The sequence below is a fragment of the Oreochromis aureus genome, linkage group 12 (assembly GCF_013358895.1).
Source record: "Oreochromis aureus strain Israel breed Guangdong linkage group 12, ZZ_aureus, whole genome shotgun sequence".
Classification (NCBI taxonomy): domain Eukaryota; kingdom Metazoa; phylum Chordata; class Actinopteri; order Cichliformes; family Cichlidae; genus Oreochromis; species Oreochromis aureus.
This window is the reverse complement of record NC_052953.1, coordinates 7034723-7056026: the sequence shown is the minus strand read 5'-3', so window position 1 is coordinate 7056026 and position 21304 is coordinate 7034723. Positions and strand designations below refer to the sequence as shown.

Genomic DNA, 21304 nt, shown 5'->3' with positions numbered 1-21304 from the left:
CTCTTACACACCTTTGTTTGCATGATGATGGTGTTTGTTACACTTTAAAGAGGAGAACTGCACAGAGAAAGTGTGCATGTGCGTGTTTGTGTGTTGTAGATGCATAAAACTGTTGTGCGTTATATATGTATGGGTCTGTGTTGGAAGATTTTAGTGGGAAGATCTGATGAAGGTTGGGATAAAATTAAGTTTAGCAAAAGTTTTATTGTAAATTAAAATTAGGCAGGTAGCAGTTTTGTTAATGATGATGAAGTGTAAACGATTCTTGAGTTTTTGTGTGCACGTTGAAGATAATTAAAAAAGAAACAGACAATAAGTAGTGCATTCATCTGTGAAAGTGGTTTTATTTAAACCACAGTATGTTTATATTCAGTCTCCCCTTGACCCACTTATCTCTTTTCCACTTTGGTTTTAAAGCCAAACGTGAAGCAGTTTGTGTCTCAAAATTATTAAAACAGCACAAGTACCATAACTGGAGGAAGTCTTCATCCACTCCAATGTGAAATGTAGTTTTTAAGGATGTTTGACTTTTCGACTCTTTGGTTGGCTTTGTTGACAGATTAATTTTTAAAGGATTTGAAAGATTTGTTCTTGATTTGTGTTATTCAGTTTGTAAGAATTTGCCTTCATAGCTAAGCTTTTCGCAGTCCATGCCCCCGTGTACCTGAAATTTCAGCGACCAGGAGACTATTGGCTTGCATATCTGCACTGTACAGTATAAAAAGCAATTATCAGACTCTTCTTGTGCTTGATATGATTTATCAGTGAGTGAACATGTGATATTTACAGTAAGAGATTACACAACTCGAGCATGTTTCATGAGCCTGCTAGTTGAATTACATAACTAAACGCAAAAGAATGTTTGGTTTTGTTTATGTGTCATATAACAAAATACACATAACAAAGTGGATGCCAGGTGCTTCACAGGATCCATAAAAAACATGGAAAATCTGCAACCTTACATTCAGAAATATTCTGCAAAACTATAACCACTATAATATCTCCATGAAACTGTGATTACATAAGAAGTGAATGTAGGAAAATGTTGTGCTCCTCTGGAAAAAGGAGGTGTGCATATAATACCTTTGGGCCTTTCTTTAAGAATTTACAAGACGTAGTCAAAACTAAATGCAAAGATTTTTGTGCAGCAGTGATGGCTGCACAGGTTTCTTTGCATATAACCTAACACAGGATAAGGATATGCTGATAAGTCTGCTCTTAAAATTAAAAGCAAACACGATACAAACACATTCTCCTGTGCTGATACTGGAATGCTGCCAGCTGATCGTTCAATGTCAGGACCAAAATGCACTTAAAATTTGTTTTTGTACTTTTATACCAGTGAAGCTCTTTGCAGTTCTTGAATATGCTTCTGATATCGCTGCACAATAATACAGAAACATTATGCGTCACTACATAAAAAATTAAGTTTATGAAACATCATATTGGTGCCAGATCTCTTTTAAAGATCAGAAAAAGTTAATATATAAAATAATTCACCAGAAAATTCACTCTAAATTTATCACTAATTCAATACAGGTGTGTATAGTTGGAGGAGAAACCCTTATATTTATCCTGTGACTCATTTCCCAGTGCCTAGATTAAGAAAATCTGCAGTAATAATCTTAAAAAGCGAACAGTTTACAGAGTACAAGTAAGGTTAATTATATTTTGTTAACAGTACTTGTACGTTGTAATTTATCAGTTCTCAGCGACATTCTAAGCTAAAACAGCTGGTAAATCTCTCAGACCATCCATAACTTATTCAGTGGAATCAGTTTGGTCTTTGTGGTGTGTCAGCGCAGCAGTAAAACTTGCAAAGTCACAGTCTGCCAAAACCGATTGCATGGATCAGAGAAACTTGAACAATCCACGGCGTTTGACATTTTAAATCTTGTTAAGTCGTCCTGATGGCTGCAGAGGAATAAAATGCCACTTTTTTCCTCTTACACCAGGCTGGACACGCCTCTCACTGTCGACTCACATGACTTCTGTGTTTGTCTGCAGAGTAGACTGATTTTTTTATCCAACTGAGTCACTTAGTGAATGAATGAGGGATTTGTTTCCCAGCATTCAAGGGGTCTTGATGCATGGTCAATCATCCAAATAAGTAAATCCCAAAAGGTTGATTCTGTTCATCTGGATGTAGCATTTTCAGTGGGAGAAACATTTCTCAGACCTCACAGACATTGTTCCTTCAGTAGGCTGGTTTGAGTTATTGTGCAAATGTACTGTTTATAAGGTTGGGGAAACCTGCAGTCAGCTGAGACTGAAGAAGTCACTTGGATGGGTGACGAAACGTTTCTCCCACTGAAAACGCTACGTCCAGATGAGCAGAATCAACCTTTTGGAACATTTAAAGGGAGAACATTATAAGTGTACATAAGCGTTTGTGTTTCTCCACAGCTGCACACATGGAGAAACTCGGGCTTCCTGGTATTTTTTGGGGGGGGTAAATAACGACATAACAAGTTTCCTTGTCTAAGGAGCTGGGAATAAAAGCGTAACTTCTTTAAGTTACATGAAACTTTTCAGGCGCTTGGATGACCTGGATGCCTGAGAACCTTCACAGACAACAAGTTTTCTTAGAAACCTTACTTGTTCCATCAAACGAAACTAGTCTCTTATCTCAGTGAAAGTGAGTCCTGATAGTGTTGTTTCGTAATCTATCATTGATTACAAAGCAAGTAAGCTCTGTTGACTTTAGTTGGGCAATGCGTCAAACCCAGTTTTCACTTCAGTGCTCCAGTGTACCATTTCCACCATAAAATTTCTTATCAAATTCTTCTTAAAAATAAGATTATAAGCAGGGTTTAAAGTGGGATTTGGAAGTTGGGCAAACGTAGCGGTCCACCGTGGGGTTAAAGAATTATTTATAAATAAGTGACATAATTCATTTTGTGAGCTCCAGTAGATTGTTCTTTGTGTACAGGCTGTGATCCGTTGACCTGTGCTGCTATTCCGAGATTCACTGCTCTTTGTGGATTTGTCCACACGATATGACCAGACATGTCACAAGCTACATGCCTGATTTCCAAAACTGCAGATATCCCTAAAGCTAGAATAACAGATAGAATTCAGTGAGCGAATCTAATCAATATCACCTAAAATATAAATGTCTGCTACCCTTGGTGTGCGTGACATCTACCATGAAAACCACAGCTTGGTCTGTACCACTGCATTACAGAGCATTATTACCACAGTGCTACAAACTACCAAGTTTAGCCTGGATTAAACTGTCCCAGACTGCCTAGAACAGTATTTTCATTTAACATTTGAAAAACACAAAATGAGTGTACTTCAGTTTGTTTTGCAGTAAATTTGAAAAAGAACAGCAGCACATCATATATAGATCCAATATTTGATTTGACAATAAATGCATTTGCTGATATTTGTTGAATTATCTGAAAAGTCGTATTTAAATTTACCTTCCATTAAAAAAAGTTACTCCATTTATGCTCACTTATTTATTTATTTATTTAGGACAGTGCGTGTTAATGAACATACATGTAAAAAAAATACATCAATGTAAACACACCAGATTAGAGCCAAAGGCTAATTTCCATCTGTTGTCCAAAAAACATATTAAAAATGGAACAAATAATTCATAAAAAAGTTCATAATTTATACATAATAAGAACTCCATCACCAAACTCACACATACATACCATTCTATTCCCAAGTAAAACACAAAACCCTCTTCCTCTGTAGCTTTAACTAGATGCTTAAGTAATTCACATCTGCACCATGAACACATGACAGGGATGAGAAGAAAGAAGAATGTCTTGTTGGTTTAAGTCAGGGGTCGGCAACCTGCGGCTCCGGAGCCGCATGCGGCTCTTTAGTCCTTATATTGCGGCTCCGCCTGGTTTGGGAAAATAAATTAGAAGTATTTAGCTGAAGTGTATTTTATTTATGTTAGTTCTTTTTAACTCGTAGTTCTAAATTGGAAGATTATTGTGATACTGAAATATAAAAATAAAATTATATTCTATTATTTTTTCATCGCTCAAAATAAGAGTCACACTCATGGAAGCTTGGGTATACCCGCCCAAACGCCGCGTGCATTTATCGAGACTTTCAACCCCAGGTAGGCCAATTATGGATCTTCGGATCCACATTATGTCAGCAGCTGTTCTCCACCGTGAACTATGTTAAAAGACAAACACCGTTCACGCCTGACAGATGACAGCTTACAGTCCTGCATAAACTGACTTCGTATAGCCCCGATTTGCGGACTCTGTGCGCAGAGGTTCAGGAGCAGAAGTCCCATTGTAAACAAATCACGGCAGACCCGACGATGTTTCCATGAGCATGCTTTTGAGCATCTCTTTATTGAGCACTTTTCACACACGGTTGCTGTACGCGATACAGCCGGCTGTAGCTTTTCAGCTCACAGCCCGACATACACCACCAACAACACAACAGCACAGATAGCGCAGACGTAAAGGCAGCGAGGCGTGATTGCGGGTGTCGCTCAGGTGCGTCCGCCTCCCCTGCAGCAGCGCTGCAAACCACGCCCGCCGCACGCATTAACCAGGTAAAATACATATTTAGGCAGAATTATATCTATTTTTCATTTTCAGCAGCATAGTGCTTTTTCCAATTATTTTTAAGAGTCAGGTCAAGGCTCCAACAGCCCAAAGGTGATATAAGGGTGGCGGCTGACAACAGTTTTTGTTTGCTACATGGATCATTTAGTTCAGCTGGGTGTCTTTCCTTTTGTTATATTTCTTTAAGAGTTTAAAATGTGTTGATTACATAAATATAATTTAATTTTCTCTGTTGCACTTCATGGATTTCATAAGCAGCACACCTTAGTTGTTCACACAAAGCATAAAGATAAAAAACAATATATACAGCGTTATCTTCATTTTAGATGTCAAAAAGTATTTGCGGCTCCCAGTGTTTTCTTTTGCGTGGAAACCGGGTCCAAATGGCTCTTTGGGTGTAAAAGGTTGCAGACCCCTGGTTTAAGTGGACTGTGGGATGTCACTGTTTTCTTGTTATTTTGCAAATATCTCTAAGTTTGCATTAACAGACCTTTCAGATTTAGGTGCTCGAGTGCTGCCCCACAGTGTTTTCCATAGAATGAGATATATCATTTGTGGTTGTAGCAAGGTTGTGTGTGTAAAAGGAGGCACAACTACTCTTTCTAAAATGAATCAAGTTCTGCTTAGAGTGATCCACCAGGTTGCAGTGGACCTACAGAACAGAACAAGGTCTATTACCATGAGCTATAATCCAAGTTAATGGAGGTAGTTTGCCAAACACTGTGACTCAAGACTCGAGACAGGTGAATGACACTGAAGACCAGCAGTGACCATATTTTTAAAGTGTAAATCAGCAATGTTTTTGTCTTAGATGGATGAAAAAAATAAATAAACCAGCCTGGGAGACCATCCAAATGTAGAGTGGGAAAAACGGCCTCATGTGAAAACATTCAGATTTAAGTTCGTCCAAATAATTTCATTGTCTAATTTCGTCTTTCTACCCCACTCTCATTTGAATAATTCTGTTTTATCAATATCACCTCAGTGCCATGAGACTTGTCACATATGAGAACCTTTAAGGACATCACAATTAAAATGTGCAACATTAATCTGCAGGGTAATCTTGTAAAAGGGGAATAGATTAATCCAGATTGCTTTGTTATCATGCACCTGACGCACTAACACTGAGTTGCTTTAGGTACGTAACTATAACCAGCAAGCAAAAGCAAAATTAAAAGTATCATAAACCAAGGTGAGAACACAAAACTCCAAATCTGGGTGAAAACTGAGGCCCTGGCTTCTTAAAACAGACCACTAGCTCACAGCATCAAATATTGCTTCTCATGATGCTACGAATCACCAAAGCCGAAGGACATCTGATGCTTTTCGTTGCGATGCCTCTAACAAAGCATCAGCGTGCGATGCTTGGGGATGAAAATATGTTTCACAATGCATTGCATAAGTATCCGGTGGATTTTTTTTACTTATCTTTTCATATATTTCCCAGCATGCATGCTGCTGAAGTCATTATTGTTGTCATATAAAAGTACAACATGATGGGCGGCTACCTGATCAAAACTGAAATGTAAATTTTTATCAAGATAGTTTTGCACATCAGCCACTTCCTGACACCTTCCTTTGTGAAGAATTGGGGTCAGAGGGGTCACACTGAGAAATCACAATCTTGTGATTGTTAACACTACAGAAAATCCTGTGATAATATTAGAGGTGTTAGAGCTTTTATTCAATCAGTAAATAAATAGTTTACAAATGGTTTTTATGTTACATTAGCTAAGAAAATAAAAAGATGTGAACACTGTATTTCGTTATGTTAAATTGCCCAACCCCGACTGTATTACTGTCTTTCTGTGTGTGTGTTTGTGTGTGTTCTGTATGTATGTATTTCCAGACTTTCCTCACATTCTTCAACAAACTCATATGGTTGATATTTATAGCTCCAATGCTGACGTCACCTTGGCAACCAAAGCTGAGAGGCGGGATTCAAAAACCACAACTACTTTTGTGACACACACACTTGTTTCTCTCTCATGACCACATTTATGCTCTTTTCTTGTACATTTCTTGAACCTTTTGTGCACTGTATGTGTGGGGGAGTCAGTCTTGTCGCTGTCACACGTCAACACCACACAACAAGCTGTATATTTGCTTTTTAACATCAGCAGATTTTTTCTTATTTAGTGCATTAAAACACAACATCCTCACAGCAATGCAGCCCAACATTGAGAAGGGAGAGAAAGCAAAACATTTCTGGCAAATGCCGCCTTACTTTTGACAAACACCAGTTCTACCATAAACAGGGCTGTGAGATAGCTGATAACAGTCATCATGACTGTCTCTATGATTCCTACTGCTGCTTATAGAAATGCAGTTGCATAATTTCCTGTGTAACTGACATGATGGGTCCTTCTACTGTATGAGATGTTTCAACATAACATTTTTTTAACCTGCATCAAGTTGTATGTTTAAAATCCCGTCTTTTTAAGATTGTTTCAGCATTTTGAGAGTTTAAATGTCACATCAAACAATATTTAGAAAAAATGTTAGCGGGCAATGTCAGGAAATGATAAATGGGGGTTCTAAATATCACTTTACTTTGGACCTATGACTGCGTCTTTAAAGTCAAATAACATCAAACTACCAAAATTACTCTTATCTTTAAAACCATGCTTAAAGTTCTATTGCCTTTGTTTGTATTGGCAATATTTGGGACTTGATACTTGCAAAAAGGGACTCTAAATATCACATTACAGATTTCACAGATCTAACTTTTGCATTTCACATCTGTTTTTCTTTCAGTTGACACCAAAGAGCTGTATTTTTACTGCATTATAAACTTCTTAAAGCATGTTTAAAAAGAACAAAGATAACAAAATATATAAATATATGCAAAATGCAAAACTATTCCATTAGAAGTCAGTATTTTTATTTAATATTTATTTATTTAAATTATGAGGATTTGATGGAAAATTTTCACCTGCGTTGCCAAGGTAATAAAACTTTTCCAGACCTTCCTGGATCTAGATCTGGAACTAGACCTCCTGAATCTAGATCAAGATCGACTTTAAAAGTTAATCACCCCTGAGATGGGCCAACCAACCAACCTTATTATCTCACCTCTTTGGTAGAGGTAATAATCTTGACTTCTGTAATCATGATTCTCTCTTACAAGTTTGCAATTATTTTGGGGTTGTTAAATTTATTGAAAAATCTCTAGAGTTTTACCCATACCCTAACCCAACCAACCAACCAACCCTACCGAACCTGCCAACCAACCCTACCGACCAACCCTAACCTCAGCTCTTTGGCAGAGGTAATAATCTCGACTTCTGTAATCATGCTTCTCTCTTACAAGTTTGCAATTCATTTTGAGATGTTAAATTTATTGAAACATTCCTAGAGTTTTACGCATTTGCTGTTGATCAAATAATATTAAATCCTAATAATAATTTTCTTTCAATGAGTTTAAAATTGTGCCATGTGCTGCCACCAGAATTTCAAACACCTTTTTGTTATAGCAGCAAACCCTTTTTAAATCTACATAATTTTCTATGATGCAGTAATGACATATCATTCTTGTTGCATATAAAATTTGTCTATTTATGTTGCACTAAATCCATTTTGACAAGTTACTGGTTTAAAGGGATTCGTGTATCCTCTTACATAATCCGTGTGGTTAGGTTCGGCATTTGGCATTAACAGCTACACATGGTGTTCCTCACTTGGCGGAGACAGATTCTAGATCCAGATGTGGCTCCTGGCTCTGCCCTCTTCCTGCCCTGGGTGAGAAAAGAAGAAGTGGATTTGTGGCGTAAGAGGGGAGTGTCCCTCTGAGTCAGTCTGCCCAACATGGGAAACGTATCAAGAGGCCTGATGTAGACCTAGAGCAAGGGGTTTTGGCACAAAAAAGATGTCTTTTCCTTGATTAGATAGCCTAAGAGCTGTGTTTTGTCAGTTTTCTTCCCTATATAGTAACCATTTCCTAACACACCTTCCATTTAGATGTCTAAACCTTCTCTCCCTGGCTTGAAAATTGTTTCCGGTAAGAAACAAAAGTCCCTTTTAAAGAGCATTTTGAGGAACGATTACCTCATAGAGCACATTACGGGAAAATGCTCTAATGACAGCTGGCGGCAGTTCCTACTTTAACAGCACTGACGTTTCAACTCTTAGTTTCCAGGAGAAAGGCAGTAATATATTCAAGAGTGAATTTATTTCCCTGTAAGGGAGATAATTAGTGACTCATTTGTATCCTTTGTTAAGTCACATTATGACGTTTTCTCTTGATCTTAACAGATCGGTATGATGGGCAGATAGCAGGAGGAGGAAGAAGAGGAAAAGAAGATGTCATTCTTTGGGCTGGACTGTGTCAGGAAGAAAGAGAGGGGTAAGGTTTGAGCAGGTTTAGTTTATTAATATCAGCGGATCGCCATAATATTTACCATCTGTATTTTCACTACTGACATTCCTGAAAAAATAAAACGAAAAACAGTCTCAGCCTAAAGCTTTGGAAGAGCTTCCTCTGCAGATTTAGTTTTTATAATAGCATTTAAATAATTCTAATATTTAGAGTTCTAAACATTATTGTTGTTTTAAATACAGTGCTTGACAACATTTCAACAGCAACTTTATTTCATCAGCAGAGAAAAACTTGGCAGTAAGTGAAAGCTCCAGAACTCCAGCTGATGACCTGGGATTGTTTTTGTTAGTGTCAGGGAAGCAAGAGTAACGGGTTAGTGAGGTATGTTAAGCCAAAAGCCAGAGATTTCAGTCTCACAAATGATACTGGAGTTAGGTTGAAGGTTTCACTTTAAAATACATTTTAACTAATACATTTCTCTACATGTTTTCAGTACAAAGAAATTTCTTTGGCATAGAATAGAATAGAATAAACCGTTATTATCCCACGGATGAGAAATTTCGGTGTTACGGAGCTCTTACAGCAAGGGAAAATAAAATATAAAAGGAAGGACCACCTTGTGTCCAAGGTGGTCCTATAAACATAAGCAACCGAAGTTCGTATATACAGGTATATACAGGTAACAATGTACAGAATATGTATAGAAAAATTGAAAAATTGTACGGAGATATGTATAAAATGTACAGTAAACAAACAAGCTGGTGAGAAAGATAACCAAGTAAGATGTTAGTGATATCAATGAATGCATGCAGTAAAATTAGAGTAGTGACAGTTGTAATGAGGAAGTAAAATATACTTTTATGCTTGGTCCTAATTTGCTGCCTGGTCTGTTTTATGCTCGCAGCATAATGGCACATTTAGAAAACTGTGTAATGTTTTAGTGCTATTTACCTCAGAGAGCTTTCAGTCTCTAAAATAATCTCACTGGTCTGACTGAAGTAAGTGGCACTCTTTTGTCCATTTGTGTAGTGTAGACTGTGCGGACAAATGTGGAGTATAGACATTAATATCCAAGCAGAAAGCTTGGATTTACTAAGAAATTGATAACTACTATTGCATACTCGAGCCAGTAAACTCAAAAATAGCCCAGCTATGTCCAACTTGCTTTAGAGCAGATCTTTCTGGTGAACCCTAATTGAGTCACTGACAGAGATAAACAGGTCCCGAGACTGTTTATTCAATTAGCTTCGGGGCAGGCCAATAGGAAGCTGGGTTATTGACAACTATACAGAAGACTGGGTGGATGCAGCTCACAGATTCAGTTCAGTATTTTTCCCCTCCTAAATTGGCAAAGATTAGGAAGTGCTATAAAATGCTGCAAACCTGTTGAAATATGGACTGGTTCCATTATGGCGGGGGTGTCGAACTCCAGGCCTCGAGGGCCGGTGTCCTGCAGGTTTTAGATCTCACCCTGTTTCAACACACCTGAATCAAATGATTAGTTCATTACCAGGCCTCTGGAGAACTTCAAGACATGTTGAGGAGGTAATTTAGCCATTTAAATCAGCTGCGTTGGACCAGGGACACATCTAAAACCTGCAGGAGACCGGCCCCCGAGGCCTGGAGTTCGACACCTGTGCATTATGGCATGAGGACAGAACTGGTGTTGGACCACCAAAAGCACCAATTCAGCATAAAATAGGTTCCAGTGGGGTTCAGGTCAGACTCCAAAGCACCTGCCTCCAATTTTACAGACATTCATCATAACAAAATAAAAAGGGGTAAAAACAGGGCATAAAAGTTAGTTTTTCTATAACAAGTTATACTGTATAACTGACTTTGAAAGAATTTCTAAATTTAGCACTAAAGCAGTTCATCATTAAATAAGGCCCTATTGCATTGTTGACAAGTCAAAATACCAGTGGGGGGTGGGGATCACTGCTATTTGCATATCACAGATTTACAGCATTTATAGTTTCTACACAGTTTTTTATTTTTTTTATTGTTTTCATGCCAGAAAAAGATAAAACTCTACTCACAGTTAAGAAACATTTAAATACAAATCAGTTATGGTCATGCTTTTTGTTTTTTCATTTTTGTCTTTTGTTTTGCAGAGCTGGAAAGGAAAATCAGAGCAAACGACCGCGAGTACAATCTCTCCTTTAAATATGCGGTAAGTGCTGAATAGAGGATACACTGCGTTTGTGTTATTGGTGAGTTTTCCACTCACAGTTCATCAAAGTGAAATTCTATTGTCCATTACAAACGTGACTAAAATAGAGATGGAGATCAACAGGGGATGTTTTCGCCCACGTATCTTTTAGACCAGGGGTCCCCAATCCCAGTCCACGAGGGCCGGTGTCCCTGCAGGTTTTAAATCTCACCCTGGGTCAACACACCTGAATCACATGATTACTTCATTACCAGGCCTCTGGAGAACTTCAAGACATGTTGAAAAGGTGATTTATCTATTTAAATCAGCTGTGATGGATCAAGGACACATCTGAAACCTGCAGGGACACCGGCCCTCGTGGACTGGGATTGGGGACCCCTGTTTTAGACAAAACACTGTTAAACACAATTTTTGTCAGTCTCAATATTAACAGCAGAAAAAAACCTCCTTGGGGCTGTGTCTAGGTTTATGTGTGTCTGGATCTTATCAAGAGACGGGCTGTCAGCCAAAACCAAAGAGCTGAGGTTGCTGTTGAGTAAATGCCTTCATTTTCTGCTCCGAGTTGCTGCTGTCAAGGCCAAACCAGTGTATCAATAAATGTTACGCTTTAAAAACCAAAATATGAACAAGGAGAAGTTCTTTAGTCTTGTGAATGTAATCATTAAAATGTATCCAAAGCAGACATCATATAAAATGTGTTCTTTTAGAATTTAGGATCCTCTTTATGGAGGATGCTGTTACTTAAAAAGAAAAATAAATCATAAAAATAATAAAAATTAGTGAATAATTAAATGTTCAAAAGGCTCTTGCACTAGATATTGAAATAGATGTTGTTAACGCTAAGCTGTGCGTTAGCTGTACGCTAACATTCAGCTTAAAGAGGACACAGCCATTAGCAAATAAATGAAAACAGACATAAACAGTCATTTCCTCTGTTTGCGTACTTGTACGTTTAGCAGTCAAAACAAACTTTCAAGCGTGTGGGTGGTTGTTGTTAGGGAAGAAATGCAGAGATAGCGTGACACGTGAGCTGCAGTCCGGCGAGGCGGTGGGGCTTTCAACCTCTTGATAACATCCACCTGGTGCGGACAAAATGCTTCTCACTCTTTCAGATATCTGTAGGGACCTCAGAAGAGTCACATAACATTCATTAGAAAAACCCTGTGATACTTAAGAAGGAGTTTCATTACAGATTCTGATCTGATTAACCCGTAGACAAAGACTTCTCTGAGGATATTTAACCCAGTCTGAGAATAACCCAGAGTATTAACCCTGTGTATGTATTTTGGTTCAAACAGATTTAAATGGGTTCATTTTACTTAATCTGAGAGATGCTCCTAGGAAATGTACAGTCACTTTCGGGGAATCGTCTTTCACAATTATCTGTGAGACATTGTCCAACAACGACCTAAAAATATCTACAAAAAATGTAAATTGAGAAACACTGAAAGTGGTTTATGCCACAAACAGGTTAATTGTTTGTTTAATACACTAAAGTTTATAGCCATTAAGCAGCTAAGGAATATGTTTTTACCAGTGATAGAAGCTCAAGCACTTTTCTATTTTATTTGTTGAACCTCTGCTTTCAGCCTCAGTCACGTCACTTTCACTAATAAGTAAATTACTGTGTGTATGCTGCTACTTAATCACAGATGACTGTAATCGCATAGACGAAAACATGGTAAGAAACCATTTAAGCAGTGAACCATTCACCATGTGTTTGTATACCACTGCAAACATGTAATTACATTCATTCCCTTAGTCTGTGTTTTGTCCTGTTTCTGAATGCTCTTTTTTTTCTTTTCTCTTTCCCATCACCCTCCAACCAGTAGCAGCAGATGTCTGCCCCTCCCTGAACCTGGTTCTGCTGGAGACTTCTTCCTGTTAAAAGGGAGATTTTTCTTCCGACCGTCACAAAGTCCTTGCTCATAGAGGGTTGTTGGATTTTGAGGTTTCCTTTTAAATACTGTAGGGACTTTACCTTTTAGTATAAACCACCTTGAGGTGACTGTTGTTGTGATTTGGCATTATGTAAATCAGGGGTCTCAAGCTTCTGAGCTGTGGGGCCACTGCTGGCACTGTCATCTCACGTGAGGCCACTTTGGTGTTCAAGTAGTACAAAAACAAACAAGCAAACAAACGAGAAAACACCCAAAAATATTTCCAAAAATATAGTGTTTTGATTGTTTTTTCAAATTTCAAATATTGTATCACAAGACAAAACTGCAAACGTGAACGCACGAAGCCTTTCATTGAACTACCAAATAAACAAATCCGTTTATTCTGCTATCATTTTGTTCGTATTTAAGAAAATAAAAATGCAGACAAAGCTGTACACATTAGTTTTTGACTTCCAGTGAAAATTGTTGTTTTTTTGTTTGTTTTTTTTACAAACACCTCTTTCACTGAACTAACACAGCCAATCCCTCAACATGTTTCTGCTCTCTGCTCATATTGCCTTCACATTAAATCATTTTTTGCTTTTTAAAGAACTTATTTTAACGTTGCAGTCAACAACAAACAAATCCTCTCTAACAAAAAAAGAAACTTCAAGGGCCAAATTGCTTTATAGTTCACGTCATTATAGTGGCCGCAAGTAGGGGTGACGTGGGCCGGAAGTGGCCCCCGGGCTGCGAGTTTGAGACCCCTGATGTAAATAAACCTTAACTGAACTGAATAGTAAGACAACCCAAATTAGTGAATGCTAATATATGTTTTACCTTTATAGAGACTTTTGTGGCTGTTTGTTCAAAGTCTTAGCCTTTGTTAATGAGTTCATCTCATCTTCAGTCACTAATTTAGTCAATAATTCCAAAGACCAACTATGCTTAAAGTCAATATGTTTCACATTGGTTTGCAGATGTTGCTGGACTTGCTCTTTCAGTAAAGATCCAGAGTAACAGGATAATCCATGACAAACATTCTCTGTTGGTGTCGCGACTGTGGTGTGATGTGTCACTGAAGTTTGTTGAAAAATGGCAGAGAGGCTTGACTCATTCTTTTAGTTTGTTGGATAAAACATTGGAGAACTGCTTATTGAGAAGAGTAGACACAGAACTGCATCAGGGATATAAGGTCTCACTCAGAACAAGTGCTTTCTAACTGTATTACTTTCTCAGGCTGATTACAGAGTGCTCTGATTATTAAATTAGTTGGAATATTCAAGCTGTACTCTCACTCTCCTTTATGCTACCTGTCTTTGCACCCAAACATAATTTTAGCCATTCAGTTTCCAAATGACCAAAAGCACAGGCAAATATACCTTAAAGGCCTTAAATGTGATTACCTACCATTTGACTGTCTTACCACCATTTATACTTAGAGCCCAATTTCCATAAAGCAAGCCATTAAGGTTTTATAGATTTATATAAATGCAGTCCACAGAGTAAGAGCTTCACACAGAGACCAGATGCTTCGGATAAAAGCCTTTATTTGTCCAGTAGTTTCCAAGATGTGACTCCTCACAGAAAAAGCTAAAACCATGCCATGTCTGATTTAATTTTCCTTCAAACTCACCTCTTTGTGTACCTCTGTATCATTTCAAGCACTCAGGCTACACAGATCACTCTGTGGAAATCCCACACTGACCACTTGCATTTGCAGTTTGTGCAGACCCCCACATCAGAAGACTTTCAGTCGCATGCTCCCATGTAGCAGAAATGTCATAGCTTGGGCTTCCCCTAAAGCAGGTACGGGGAAGCCCAAGATGTGATTGCAAGATCAGTCCACCTAAATGACTAAAACTGAAATCATTCACAAAATGGTTTAACCATTCGTCCAGTGTTAACCAACACCTATTACTCTCCAACTACAGCCCTCATTTAAACAGAAGGTTCACCATCAAATTCACAGTAGGGACAGTTAATTTTGTTTCCTAGGTTTATTAAAAACTTTAAGAAACGTTACTTCAACAGTTTGCACTTCCTTAAAAATGACACAAATACTTTCATTCAACAAACTCCAGAATTTCTCAAAAGTCACTCTTCTGTTTTATTCTTATATTTTGACCACATCTTCTTTTCATCTTTTACAGACGAATGCCATCAAAACCTCCAAGTACAACTTCTTCACCTTCCTACCTCTCAACTTGTTTGAGCAGTTCCAGAGGATTGCTAATGCTTACTTCCTGTTCCTGCTGGTGCTCCAGGTGAGTTTCAAGCAAACCTGTCTCACTGTTAGTTGCCTGACATGTTAATTATGGAGTGAGTATGACACCTTAATCTTTAACTTCTCAAAGAAAAAAAATGAAGGATACATGAATTTGAATTGTTCACTAAAGAAGGAAAAGAAAGACAGAAAGAATTAAAAATGCAGAAACCCACATAAGGATCTGACGTCCAAAATGAAACTGAAAGAGGGAACAACACCAAACTCACAGAGACAGCATAATGCAGACAAAGGGGAACAGAATAATTACGCAAAGAATTCAGAGTCCAGGAATCAATATTCAACCGCACGAATCAATGGAACCGTAGATAACACAAAGATCATAATATAATGACTTGTTATTCCCGAAAAAGGATTTTGTTCTTAGACTCCAACTCTTCTCCCAGTTTGTCCCAGAAACCCCAAAAATAAAAACCTCTGAAACAACTTCTTTACGTCTGACCAGTAACTTGATATATATTCAGTTTTGCTTTTACTGTCAGAATCACTTCCTAAAACATCAAAGGAATCTAAAAAACAGCTAAAAACTCATCTTTTTAAACCTGCGTTTGGTTGATTTCTGTTTTTATGTTTTATCTTTTCTGTGAAGCACTTTGTGATTTTATCTTGAAAGGTGCTATACAAATAAAATTTTACTTACTTACTTTTTACTTACTTAAAGTTTGTCCATGCTTCGCACTGCAGTGATATTTAAGGGTGTGCAGTAATCCAAAACAGGAAATTGCCTCATTATGTGCTAAACAGTCACGTTGCACGACAGAGTTTAAAGTGACCACTGTGACCATAACAAAGGAACTTAGACACTGCAGTTTAAACTGATTAATGAACAACACTTTTAAAATCATTTTTTTTCTTAATAAGTGCATCTAAATCCACCAAAGTACTCGAAACAGAAAATAGCTTTATTTAGATTTACCTCTGAAACAAAATTTTAATGGGAAGCAGATTTTGGCAACTCAAACACTACTTGGCAGACACAACACACTTGTATAATTAAATAGCAAAAACAAAAATAGCAATAATATTGTTTAATAAAAAGTTGTCTTGACAAAGTAAGATCCTCTTTTCAAGTTTAAAATGAGCATAATGCACACAATCTTTTTTTATACACACCTTTCTTTTCATTATGTAAGTAAACATACACCCATGGCTCTTTATTTAAACTCAGGTTGGAACAAAGTAAAGTTTTTGTTCTCTGCGTTTTGTGTTCTTCAGGTGATTCCTCAGATTTCCTCGCTGTCCTGGTTCACCACTGTCGTCCCCCTGATCCTCGTGCTGACGGTCACCGCTGCCAAGGATGCAACTGATGACATTGTGAGCACATTTAAAAATGTCTTCTGCTTTTTTAAGGCTAGATAGCACTGACAAAACCCACATCTACAACCAAAATAATTCACGTCCTTTATTATAGAAAAATTAGAAACTAATAAAAATGTTACGTTTGCAATACAAATTTCCCAATTCCCAGTTTACATTTTAAATTCGGCACCCTGCTAAACCTCAAGTACAGATATATTATCAGTTGTTATAATCGTTCTCATAAACTTAGAATTAATTCATTTCTAACTGTCACAGTTACTTATTGTCAGTAGATTAGACATGCGACCCTTCCTTCTCCAGACAGCTAACAACGAGTGGCTAAACAAAGACAACAGCTGGTTATAAGCTAACTTTTGGCAGCAAATGCTAGACTGAAGCGTCCTAAAAATCACACTTTCCCTCTGAGTCCGACAATGTTAGATCCACTTCAAAGAGAGTTTCACTAAAGCCGTCTAACAGCAGCTAACAGAGGCTGACAGCAACACTTACAAAAAATAAAGCTTACGAAATCCTCAGCAACTCACCTCACTGTCACTGACTCATCCACTCGTATTGGACTCCATTCACAAATTTTTACAGCCTCCTCTGGAGTAAATAGACCTGGACACCCGGCATATTGCCAGAGTTGTTTGTTCTACAGCAGCCACATAGCTGCAAGAATTATGCACTTGAATTAGAAGGGGCAAGAAAACAGAATTCAGTTGAGTGCAATCTCCAAAGTTACTGTATCTAGTGATGAGATTTGGCACACTCAAACTTTAAGCTTCCAAATGCAAAACAGGCATGTCGTTTTGTTCAGTTTTGTTCAAAAATATAAAAAACTATCCCAAGAGAATAAAAACACAAGAACATCAGAAGATGCAAACACATCCCTCACACACCCCAACACCCAAAAGCAAGCACAGCACAAGAAGAACACACAACAATCACTATTGGGATTCTCTATTGAGTCAGTTTATATAAACATCAAACAGCCCATGTCAAGCTCAAGGCCTCTTCAGGTAACAACTTCTATGCTACTGTCTTTTTAATAATAGGATTTTGGGTTTTATATCTGATGTTAACCATTAGTCACTCATTATGCATTTGCCCCCCCTGCATGTCAAACTTTTACCACAATTTCCTTCAGAAACTCAATAATGACAACCCCACCTCACTTCACTGCAGACTTTGCATCAATCATTTACAAAAAAAAGGATACAAGTTAAATTTTAGGTAACTTCAACTTGGACACCTGACATATTGTAGTACAGGAAGACTTATTTATCTGTGGTTCACTTGATTTTGTAAAACTTGTCTTTTAAAACTGCTGTAGTGGCTGGATGTCCTACAAGAAAATTACCTTTTTCACACTATAATCTACCATCTCTCTAGTGCATAGTCTGTGTGATATTAGATAGTACTGATGTGAGACTAGAGCAACTAATATTTGGTAAATTTAACAATATTGTGCGGCCTCCGCTCTGTCCAGGCACTTCTGTTGCCTAAAAGACACACATTCAACAAGATGTTGAATAAAGGCAGCAAGATAAAGAAGTGAGGAGAGGCAGCTGCCAATGGAGCTGAGAGAAGAGTAGATATGTACAAGCAGGGAGAGATAAAAGATTAGGTTTATACTTCACATTCTCATAGCCAACTCATTTTCATTATTTCAGCTTCCTTCAGCTGTCTGCACTCAAGTCAGTCTTTTAATCAAGAGATTGGATGCATGTCCAAACTGTTGCTCAATGGAATATTTCTTCAGACATTTTTGCTAAAATTTCAGCCAATTTCATCATCTGGGAGTTAAAACTGATTAAGAAATAACTTCCCCTCTCTCTACGCCTACTCTGCAAATAACAATGACAGTTTGCCAGTCAGGTAAACAATGACAGCACATTTCATTAAACGAAACGCAATGTGCTTAACACAAATGACCGAAAGCTGCAAGTTCAAAAGGGATACAGCTTTTTATTGTTTCCTTTTTTATTTATTTTATTGTGAATGTTTCCTTATGCTTTTATCAATCTGTGAGAAGCGAACCAGAAAAAAAGCACTTGTAAAACAATGATTTCAGCAGTTAAGGTCAACCAGACAAATGTGCATGTGTGCCGGTGTTTGCATGTGAGTGGAAAAGGACTTAATGCCAAACCATTAAGACCGTCTCAAGGAAGAGAAACAGAAGTCTTTTTGTTAAGCAGCAGAGATCCTGACTGGTAAACGTCTGCTACTTCCACAGGGTCACTTGGTTCAGGGTTAATTTGATCTCAGCATTCCAGGTGTGACCGAGTGTGGTGAGGTAGATGACCTTGCAAAAGCAAACTATGGCTGGTGTTTGGAATGCAGTTGTAAAAGGAGAGTTTTACAAGTTAGTTTCAAGTCAGCTGCAGAGATTTAAAACTTTGTAAGAATGAATTTAAAGTAATACTACATCCCAATAGTGAGTAATTATTGCTAGCTCTTCCTGCTTTATACTGGTGAGATTAAATCACTTAAGTTCCATCCATCCATCCTCATCCGCTTTATCCGAAGTCGGGTCGCGGGGGCAGCAGCCTAAGCAGAGAAGCCCAGACCTCCCTCTCCCCAGCCACCTCCTCCAGCTCATCCGGGGGAACACCAAGGCGTTCCCAGGCCAGCCGAGAGATATAATCTCTCCAGCGCGTCCTGGGTCTGCCCCGGGGCCTCCTCCCGGTGGGACATGCCCGGAACACCTCACCCAGGAGGCGCCCAGGGGGCATCCTTGTCAGATGCCCGAACCACCTCAACTGGCTCCTTTCGATGTGGAGGAGCAGCGGCTCTACTCTGAGCCCCTCCCGGATGGCGAACTTCTCACCCTATCTCTAAGGGAGGCCAGCCACCCTTCGGAGGAAGCTCATTTCTGCCGCTTGTATCCGCGATCTCGTTCTTTCGGTCACTACCCACAGCTCGTGGCCATAGGTGAGGGTCGGGGCGTGGATCGACCGGTAAATTGAGAGCTTCGCTTTTACACTCAGCTCCCTCTTCACCACGACGGACCGGTGCAGCGTCCGCATCACTGCAGCCGCAGCACCAATCCGTCTGTCGATCTCCGGCTCCCTTCTCCCATCACTCGCGAACAAGACCCCGAGATACTTGAACTCCTCCACTTGGGGCAGGAACTCATCCCGACCCGGAGTGGGCACTCCACCCTTTTCCGGCTGAGAACCATGGCCTCAGATTTGGAGGTGCTGATCCTCATTCCTGCTGCTTCACACTCGGCTGCGAACTGTTCCAGTGCGAGCTGGAGGCCCCCACCCGATGAAGCCATCAGAACCACATCATCCGCAAAAAGCAGAGATGAGATTCTGAGGCCACCAAGTGGAAGCCCTCCGCCACTTGGCTGCGCCTAGAAATCCTGTCCATAAAAATTATGAACAGAATCGGTGATAAAGGGCAGCCCTGGCGGAGCCCATCACCCACCGGAAACAAGTCCGACTTATTGCCGGCAATGCGAACCAAACTCTTACAACGGTTGTATAGGGATCGAATGGCCCGTAGCAGTGGGCCAGACACCCCATACTCCCGCAACACCTCCCACAGGACACCCGAGGGACACGGTCGAATGCCTTCTCCAAGTCCACAAAACACATGTAGACTGGTTGGGCAAACTCCCATGCACCCTCAAGTATCCTCGAGAGGATAAAGAGCTGGTCCAGTGTTCCGCGACCAGGGCGAAAACCGCATTGTTCCTCCTGTATCCGAGGTTCGACTAACGGACGAACTCTCCTTTCCAGCACCCTGGCATAGACTTTCCCAGGGAGGCTGAGGAGTGTGATCCCCTGTGGTTGGAACACACCCTCCGGTCTCCCCTCTTAAAGATGGGGACCACCACCCGGTCTGCCAGTCCAGGGTACTGCCCTGATCTCCACGCAACATTGTAGAGGCGTGTCAACCAGGACAGCCCTACAACGTCCAGAGCCTTCAGGAACTCGGGCGGACCTCATCACACCAGGGGCTCTGCCACCGAGGAGTTGTTTAACTGCCTCAGTGACCTCGACCCCAGAAATTGGCGGGTCATTCCCCTCATCCCCAGACTCTGCTTCCTCCTCGGAAGACGTGTCAGTGGGATTAAGGAGGTCCTCAGTATTCCTTCCACCGCCTGACAATTTTCTCAGTCGGCGTCAGCAGCGCACCGCCAGCACTATACACAGTGCAGGTAGAGCACCGCTTTCCCCTCCTGAGACGCCTGACGGTTTGCCAGAATCTCTTGAGGCAGTCCGAAAGTCTTTTCCATGGCCTCTCGAACTCCTCCCACACCCGAGTTTTTGCTTCAGCCACTGCCCGAGCCGCATTCCGCTTGGCCTGTCGATACCTGTCAGCTGCCTCTGGAGTCCCACAGGCTAACCAAGCCCGATAGGACTCCTTCTTCAGCCTGGTGGCTCCCTTCACCTCTGGTGTCCACCATTTGGTTCGGGGATTACCACCACGGCAGGCACCAACCACCTTGCGGCCGCAGCTCAATGCAGCAGCCCGGCAATGGAGACGCTGAACATGGTCCATTCGGACTCAATGTCCCCGTCTCCCTCGGAATGTTGTTGAAGCTCTGCCGGAGGTGTGCGTTGAAGATCTCGCGGACTGGGGCCTCTGCTAGACGTTCCCAGCACACCCTCACTACGCGTTTAGGTGCACCGGGTCTGTCCAGCGTCCTCCCACTGCATGTCACTTAAGTTGACATGCAATATTTCACAAAAGGAAAAGACCCAAATGAACGGCACTTGAGGGAGACTTGTTCAAACAATCCAAGCAGAGGAAGGAAAACTGATATACCGACACAGC

At 39.9% G+C, this 21304-nt stretch overlaps 1 protein-coding gene across 1 annotated transcript in view; it reads left to right on the top strand.

Annotated features, from left to right (window-relative positions):
• The window catches only part of LOC116313599 (phospholipid-transporting ATPase ID-like), a 53500-nt gene that overhangs the window by 12786 nt on the left and 19410 nt on the right, over positions 1–21304 (top strand). Inside the window, exons 2-5 of the mRNA XM_039621209.1 lie at positions 8808–8898; positions 10986–11044; positions 15078–15191; positions 16427–16525. Coding sequence (XP_039477143.1) covers positions 8856–8898; positions 10986–11044; positions 15078–15191; positions 16427–16525 — 315 coding nt within the window. The 5' untranslated portion in view covers positions 8808–8855. The remainder of the gene's footprint in view (positions 1–8807; positions 8899–10985; positions 11045–15077; positions 15192–16426; positions 16526–21304) is intronic.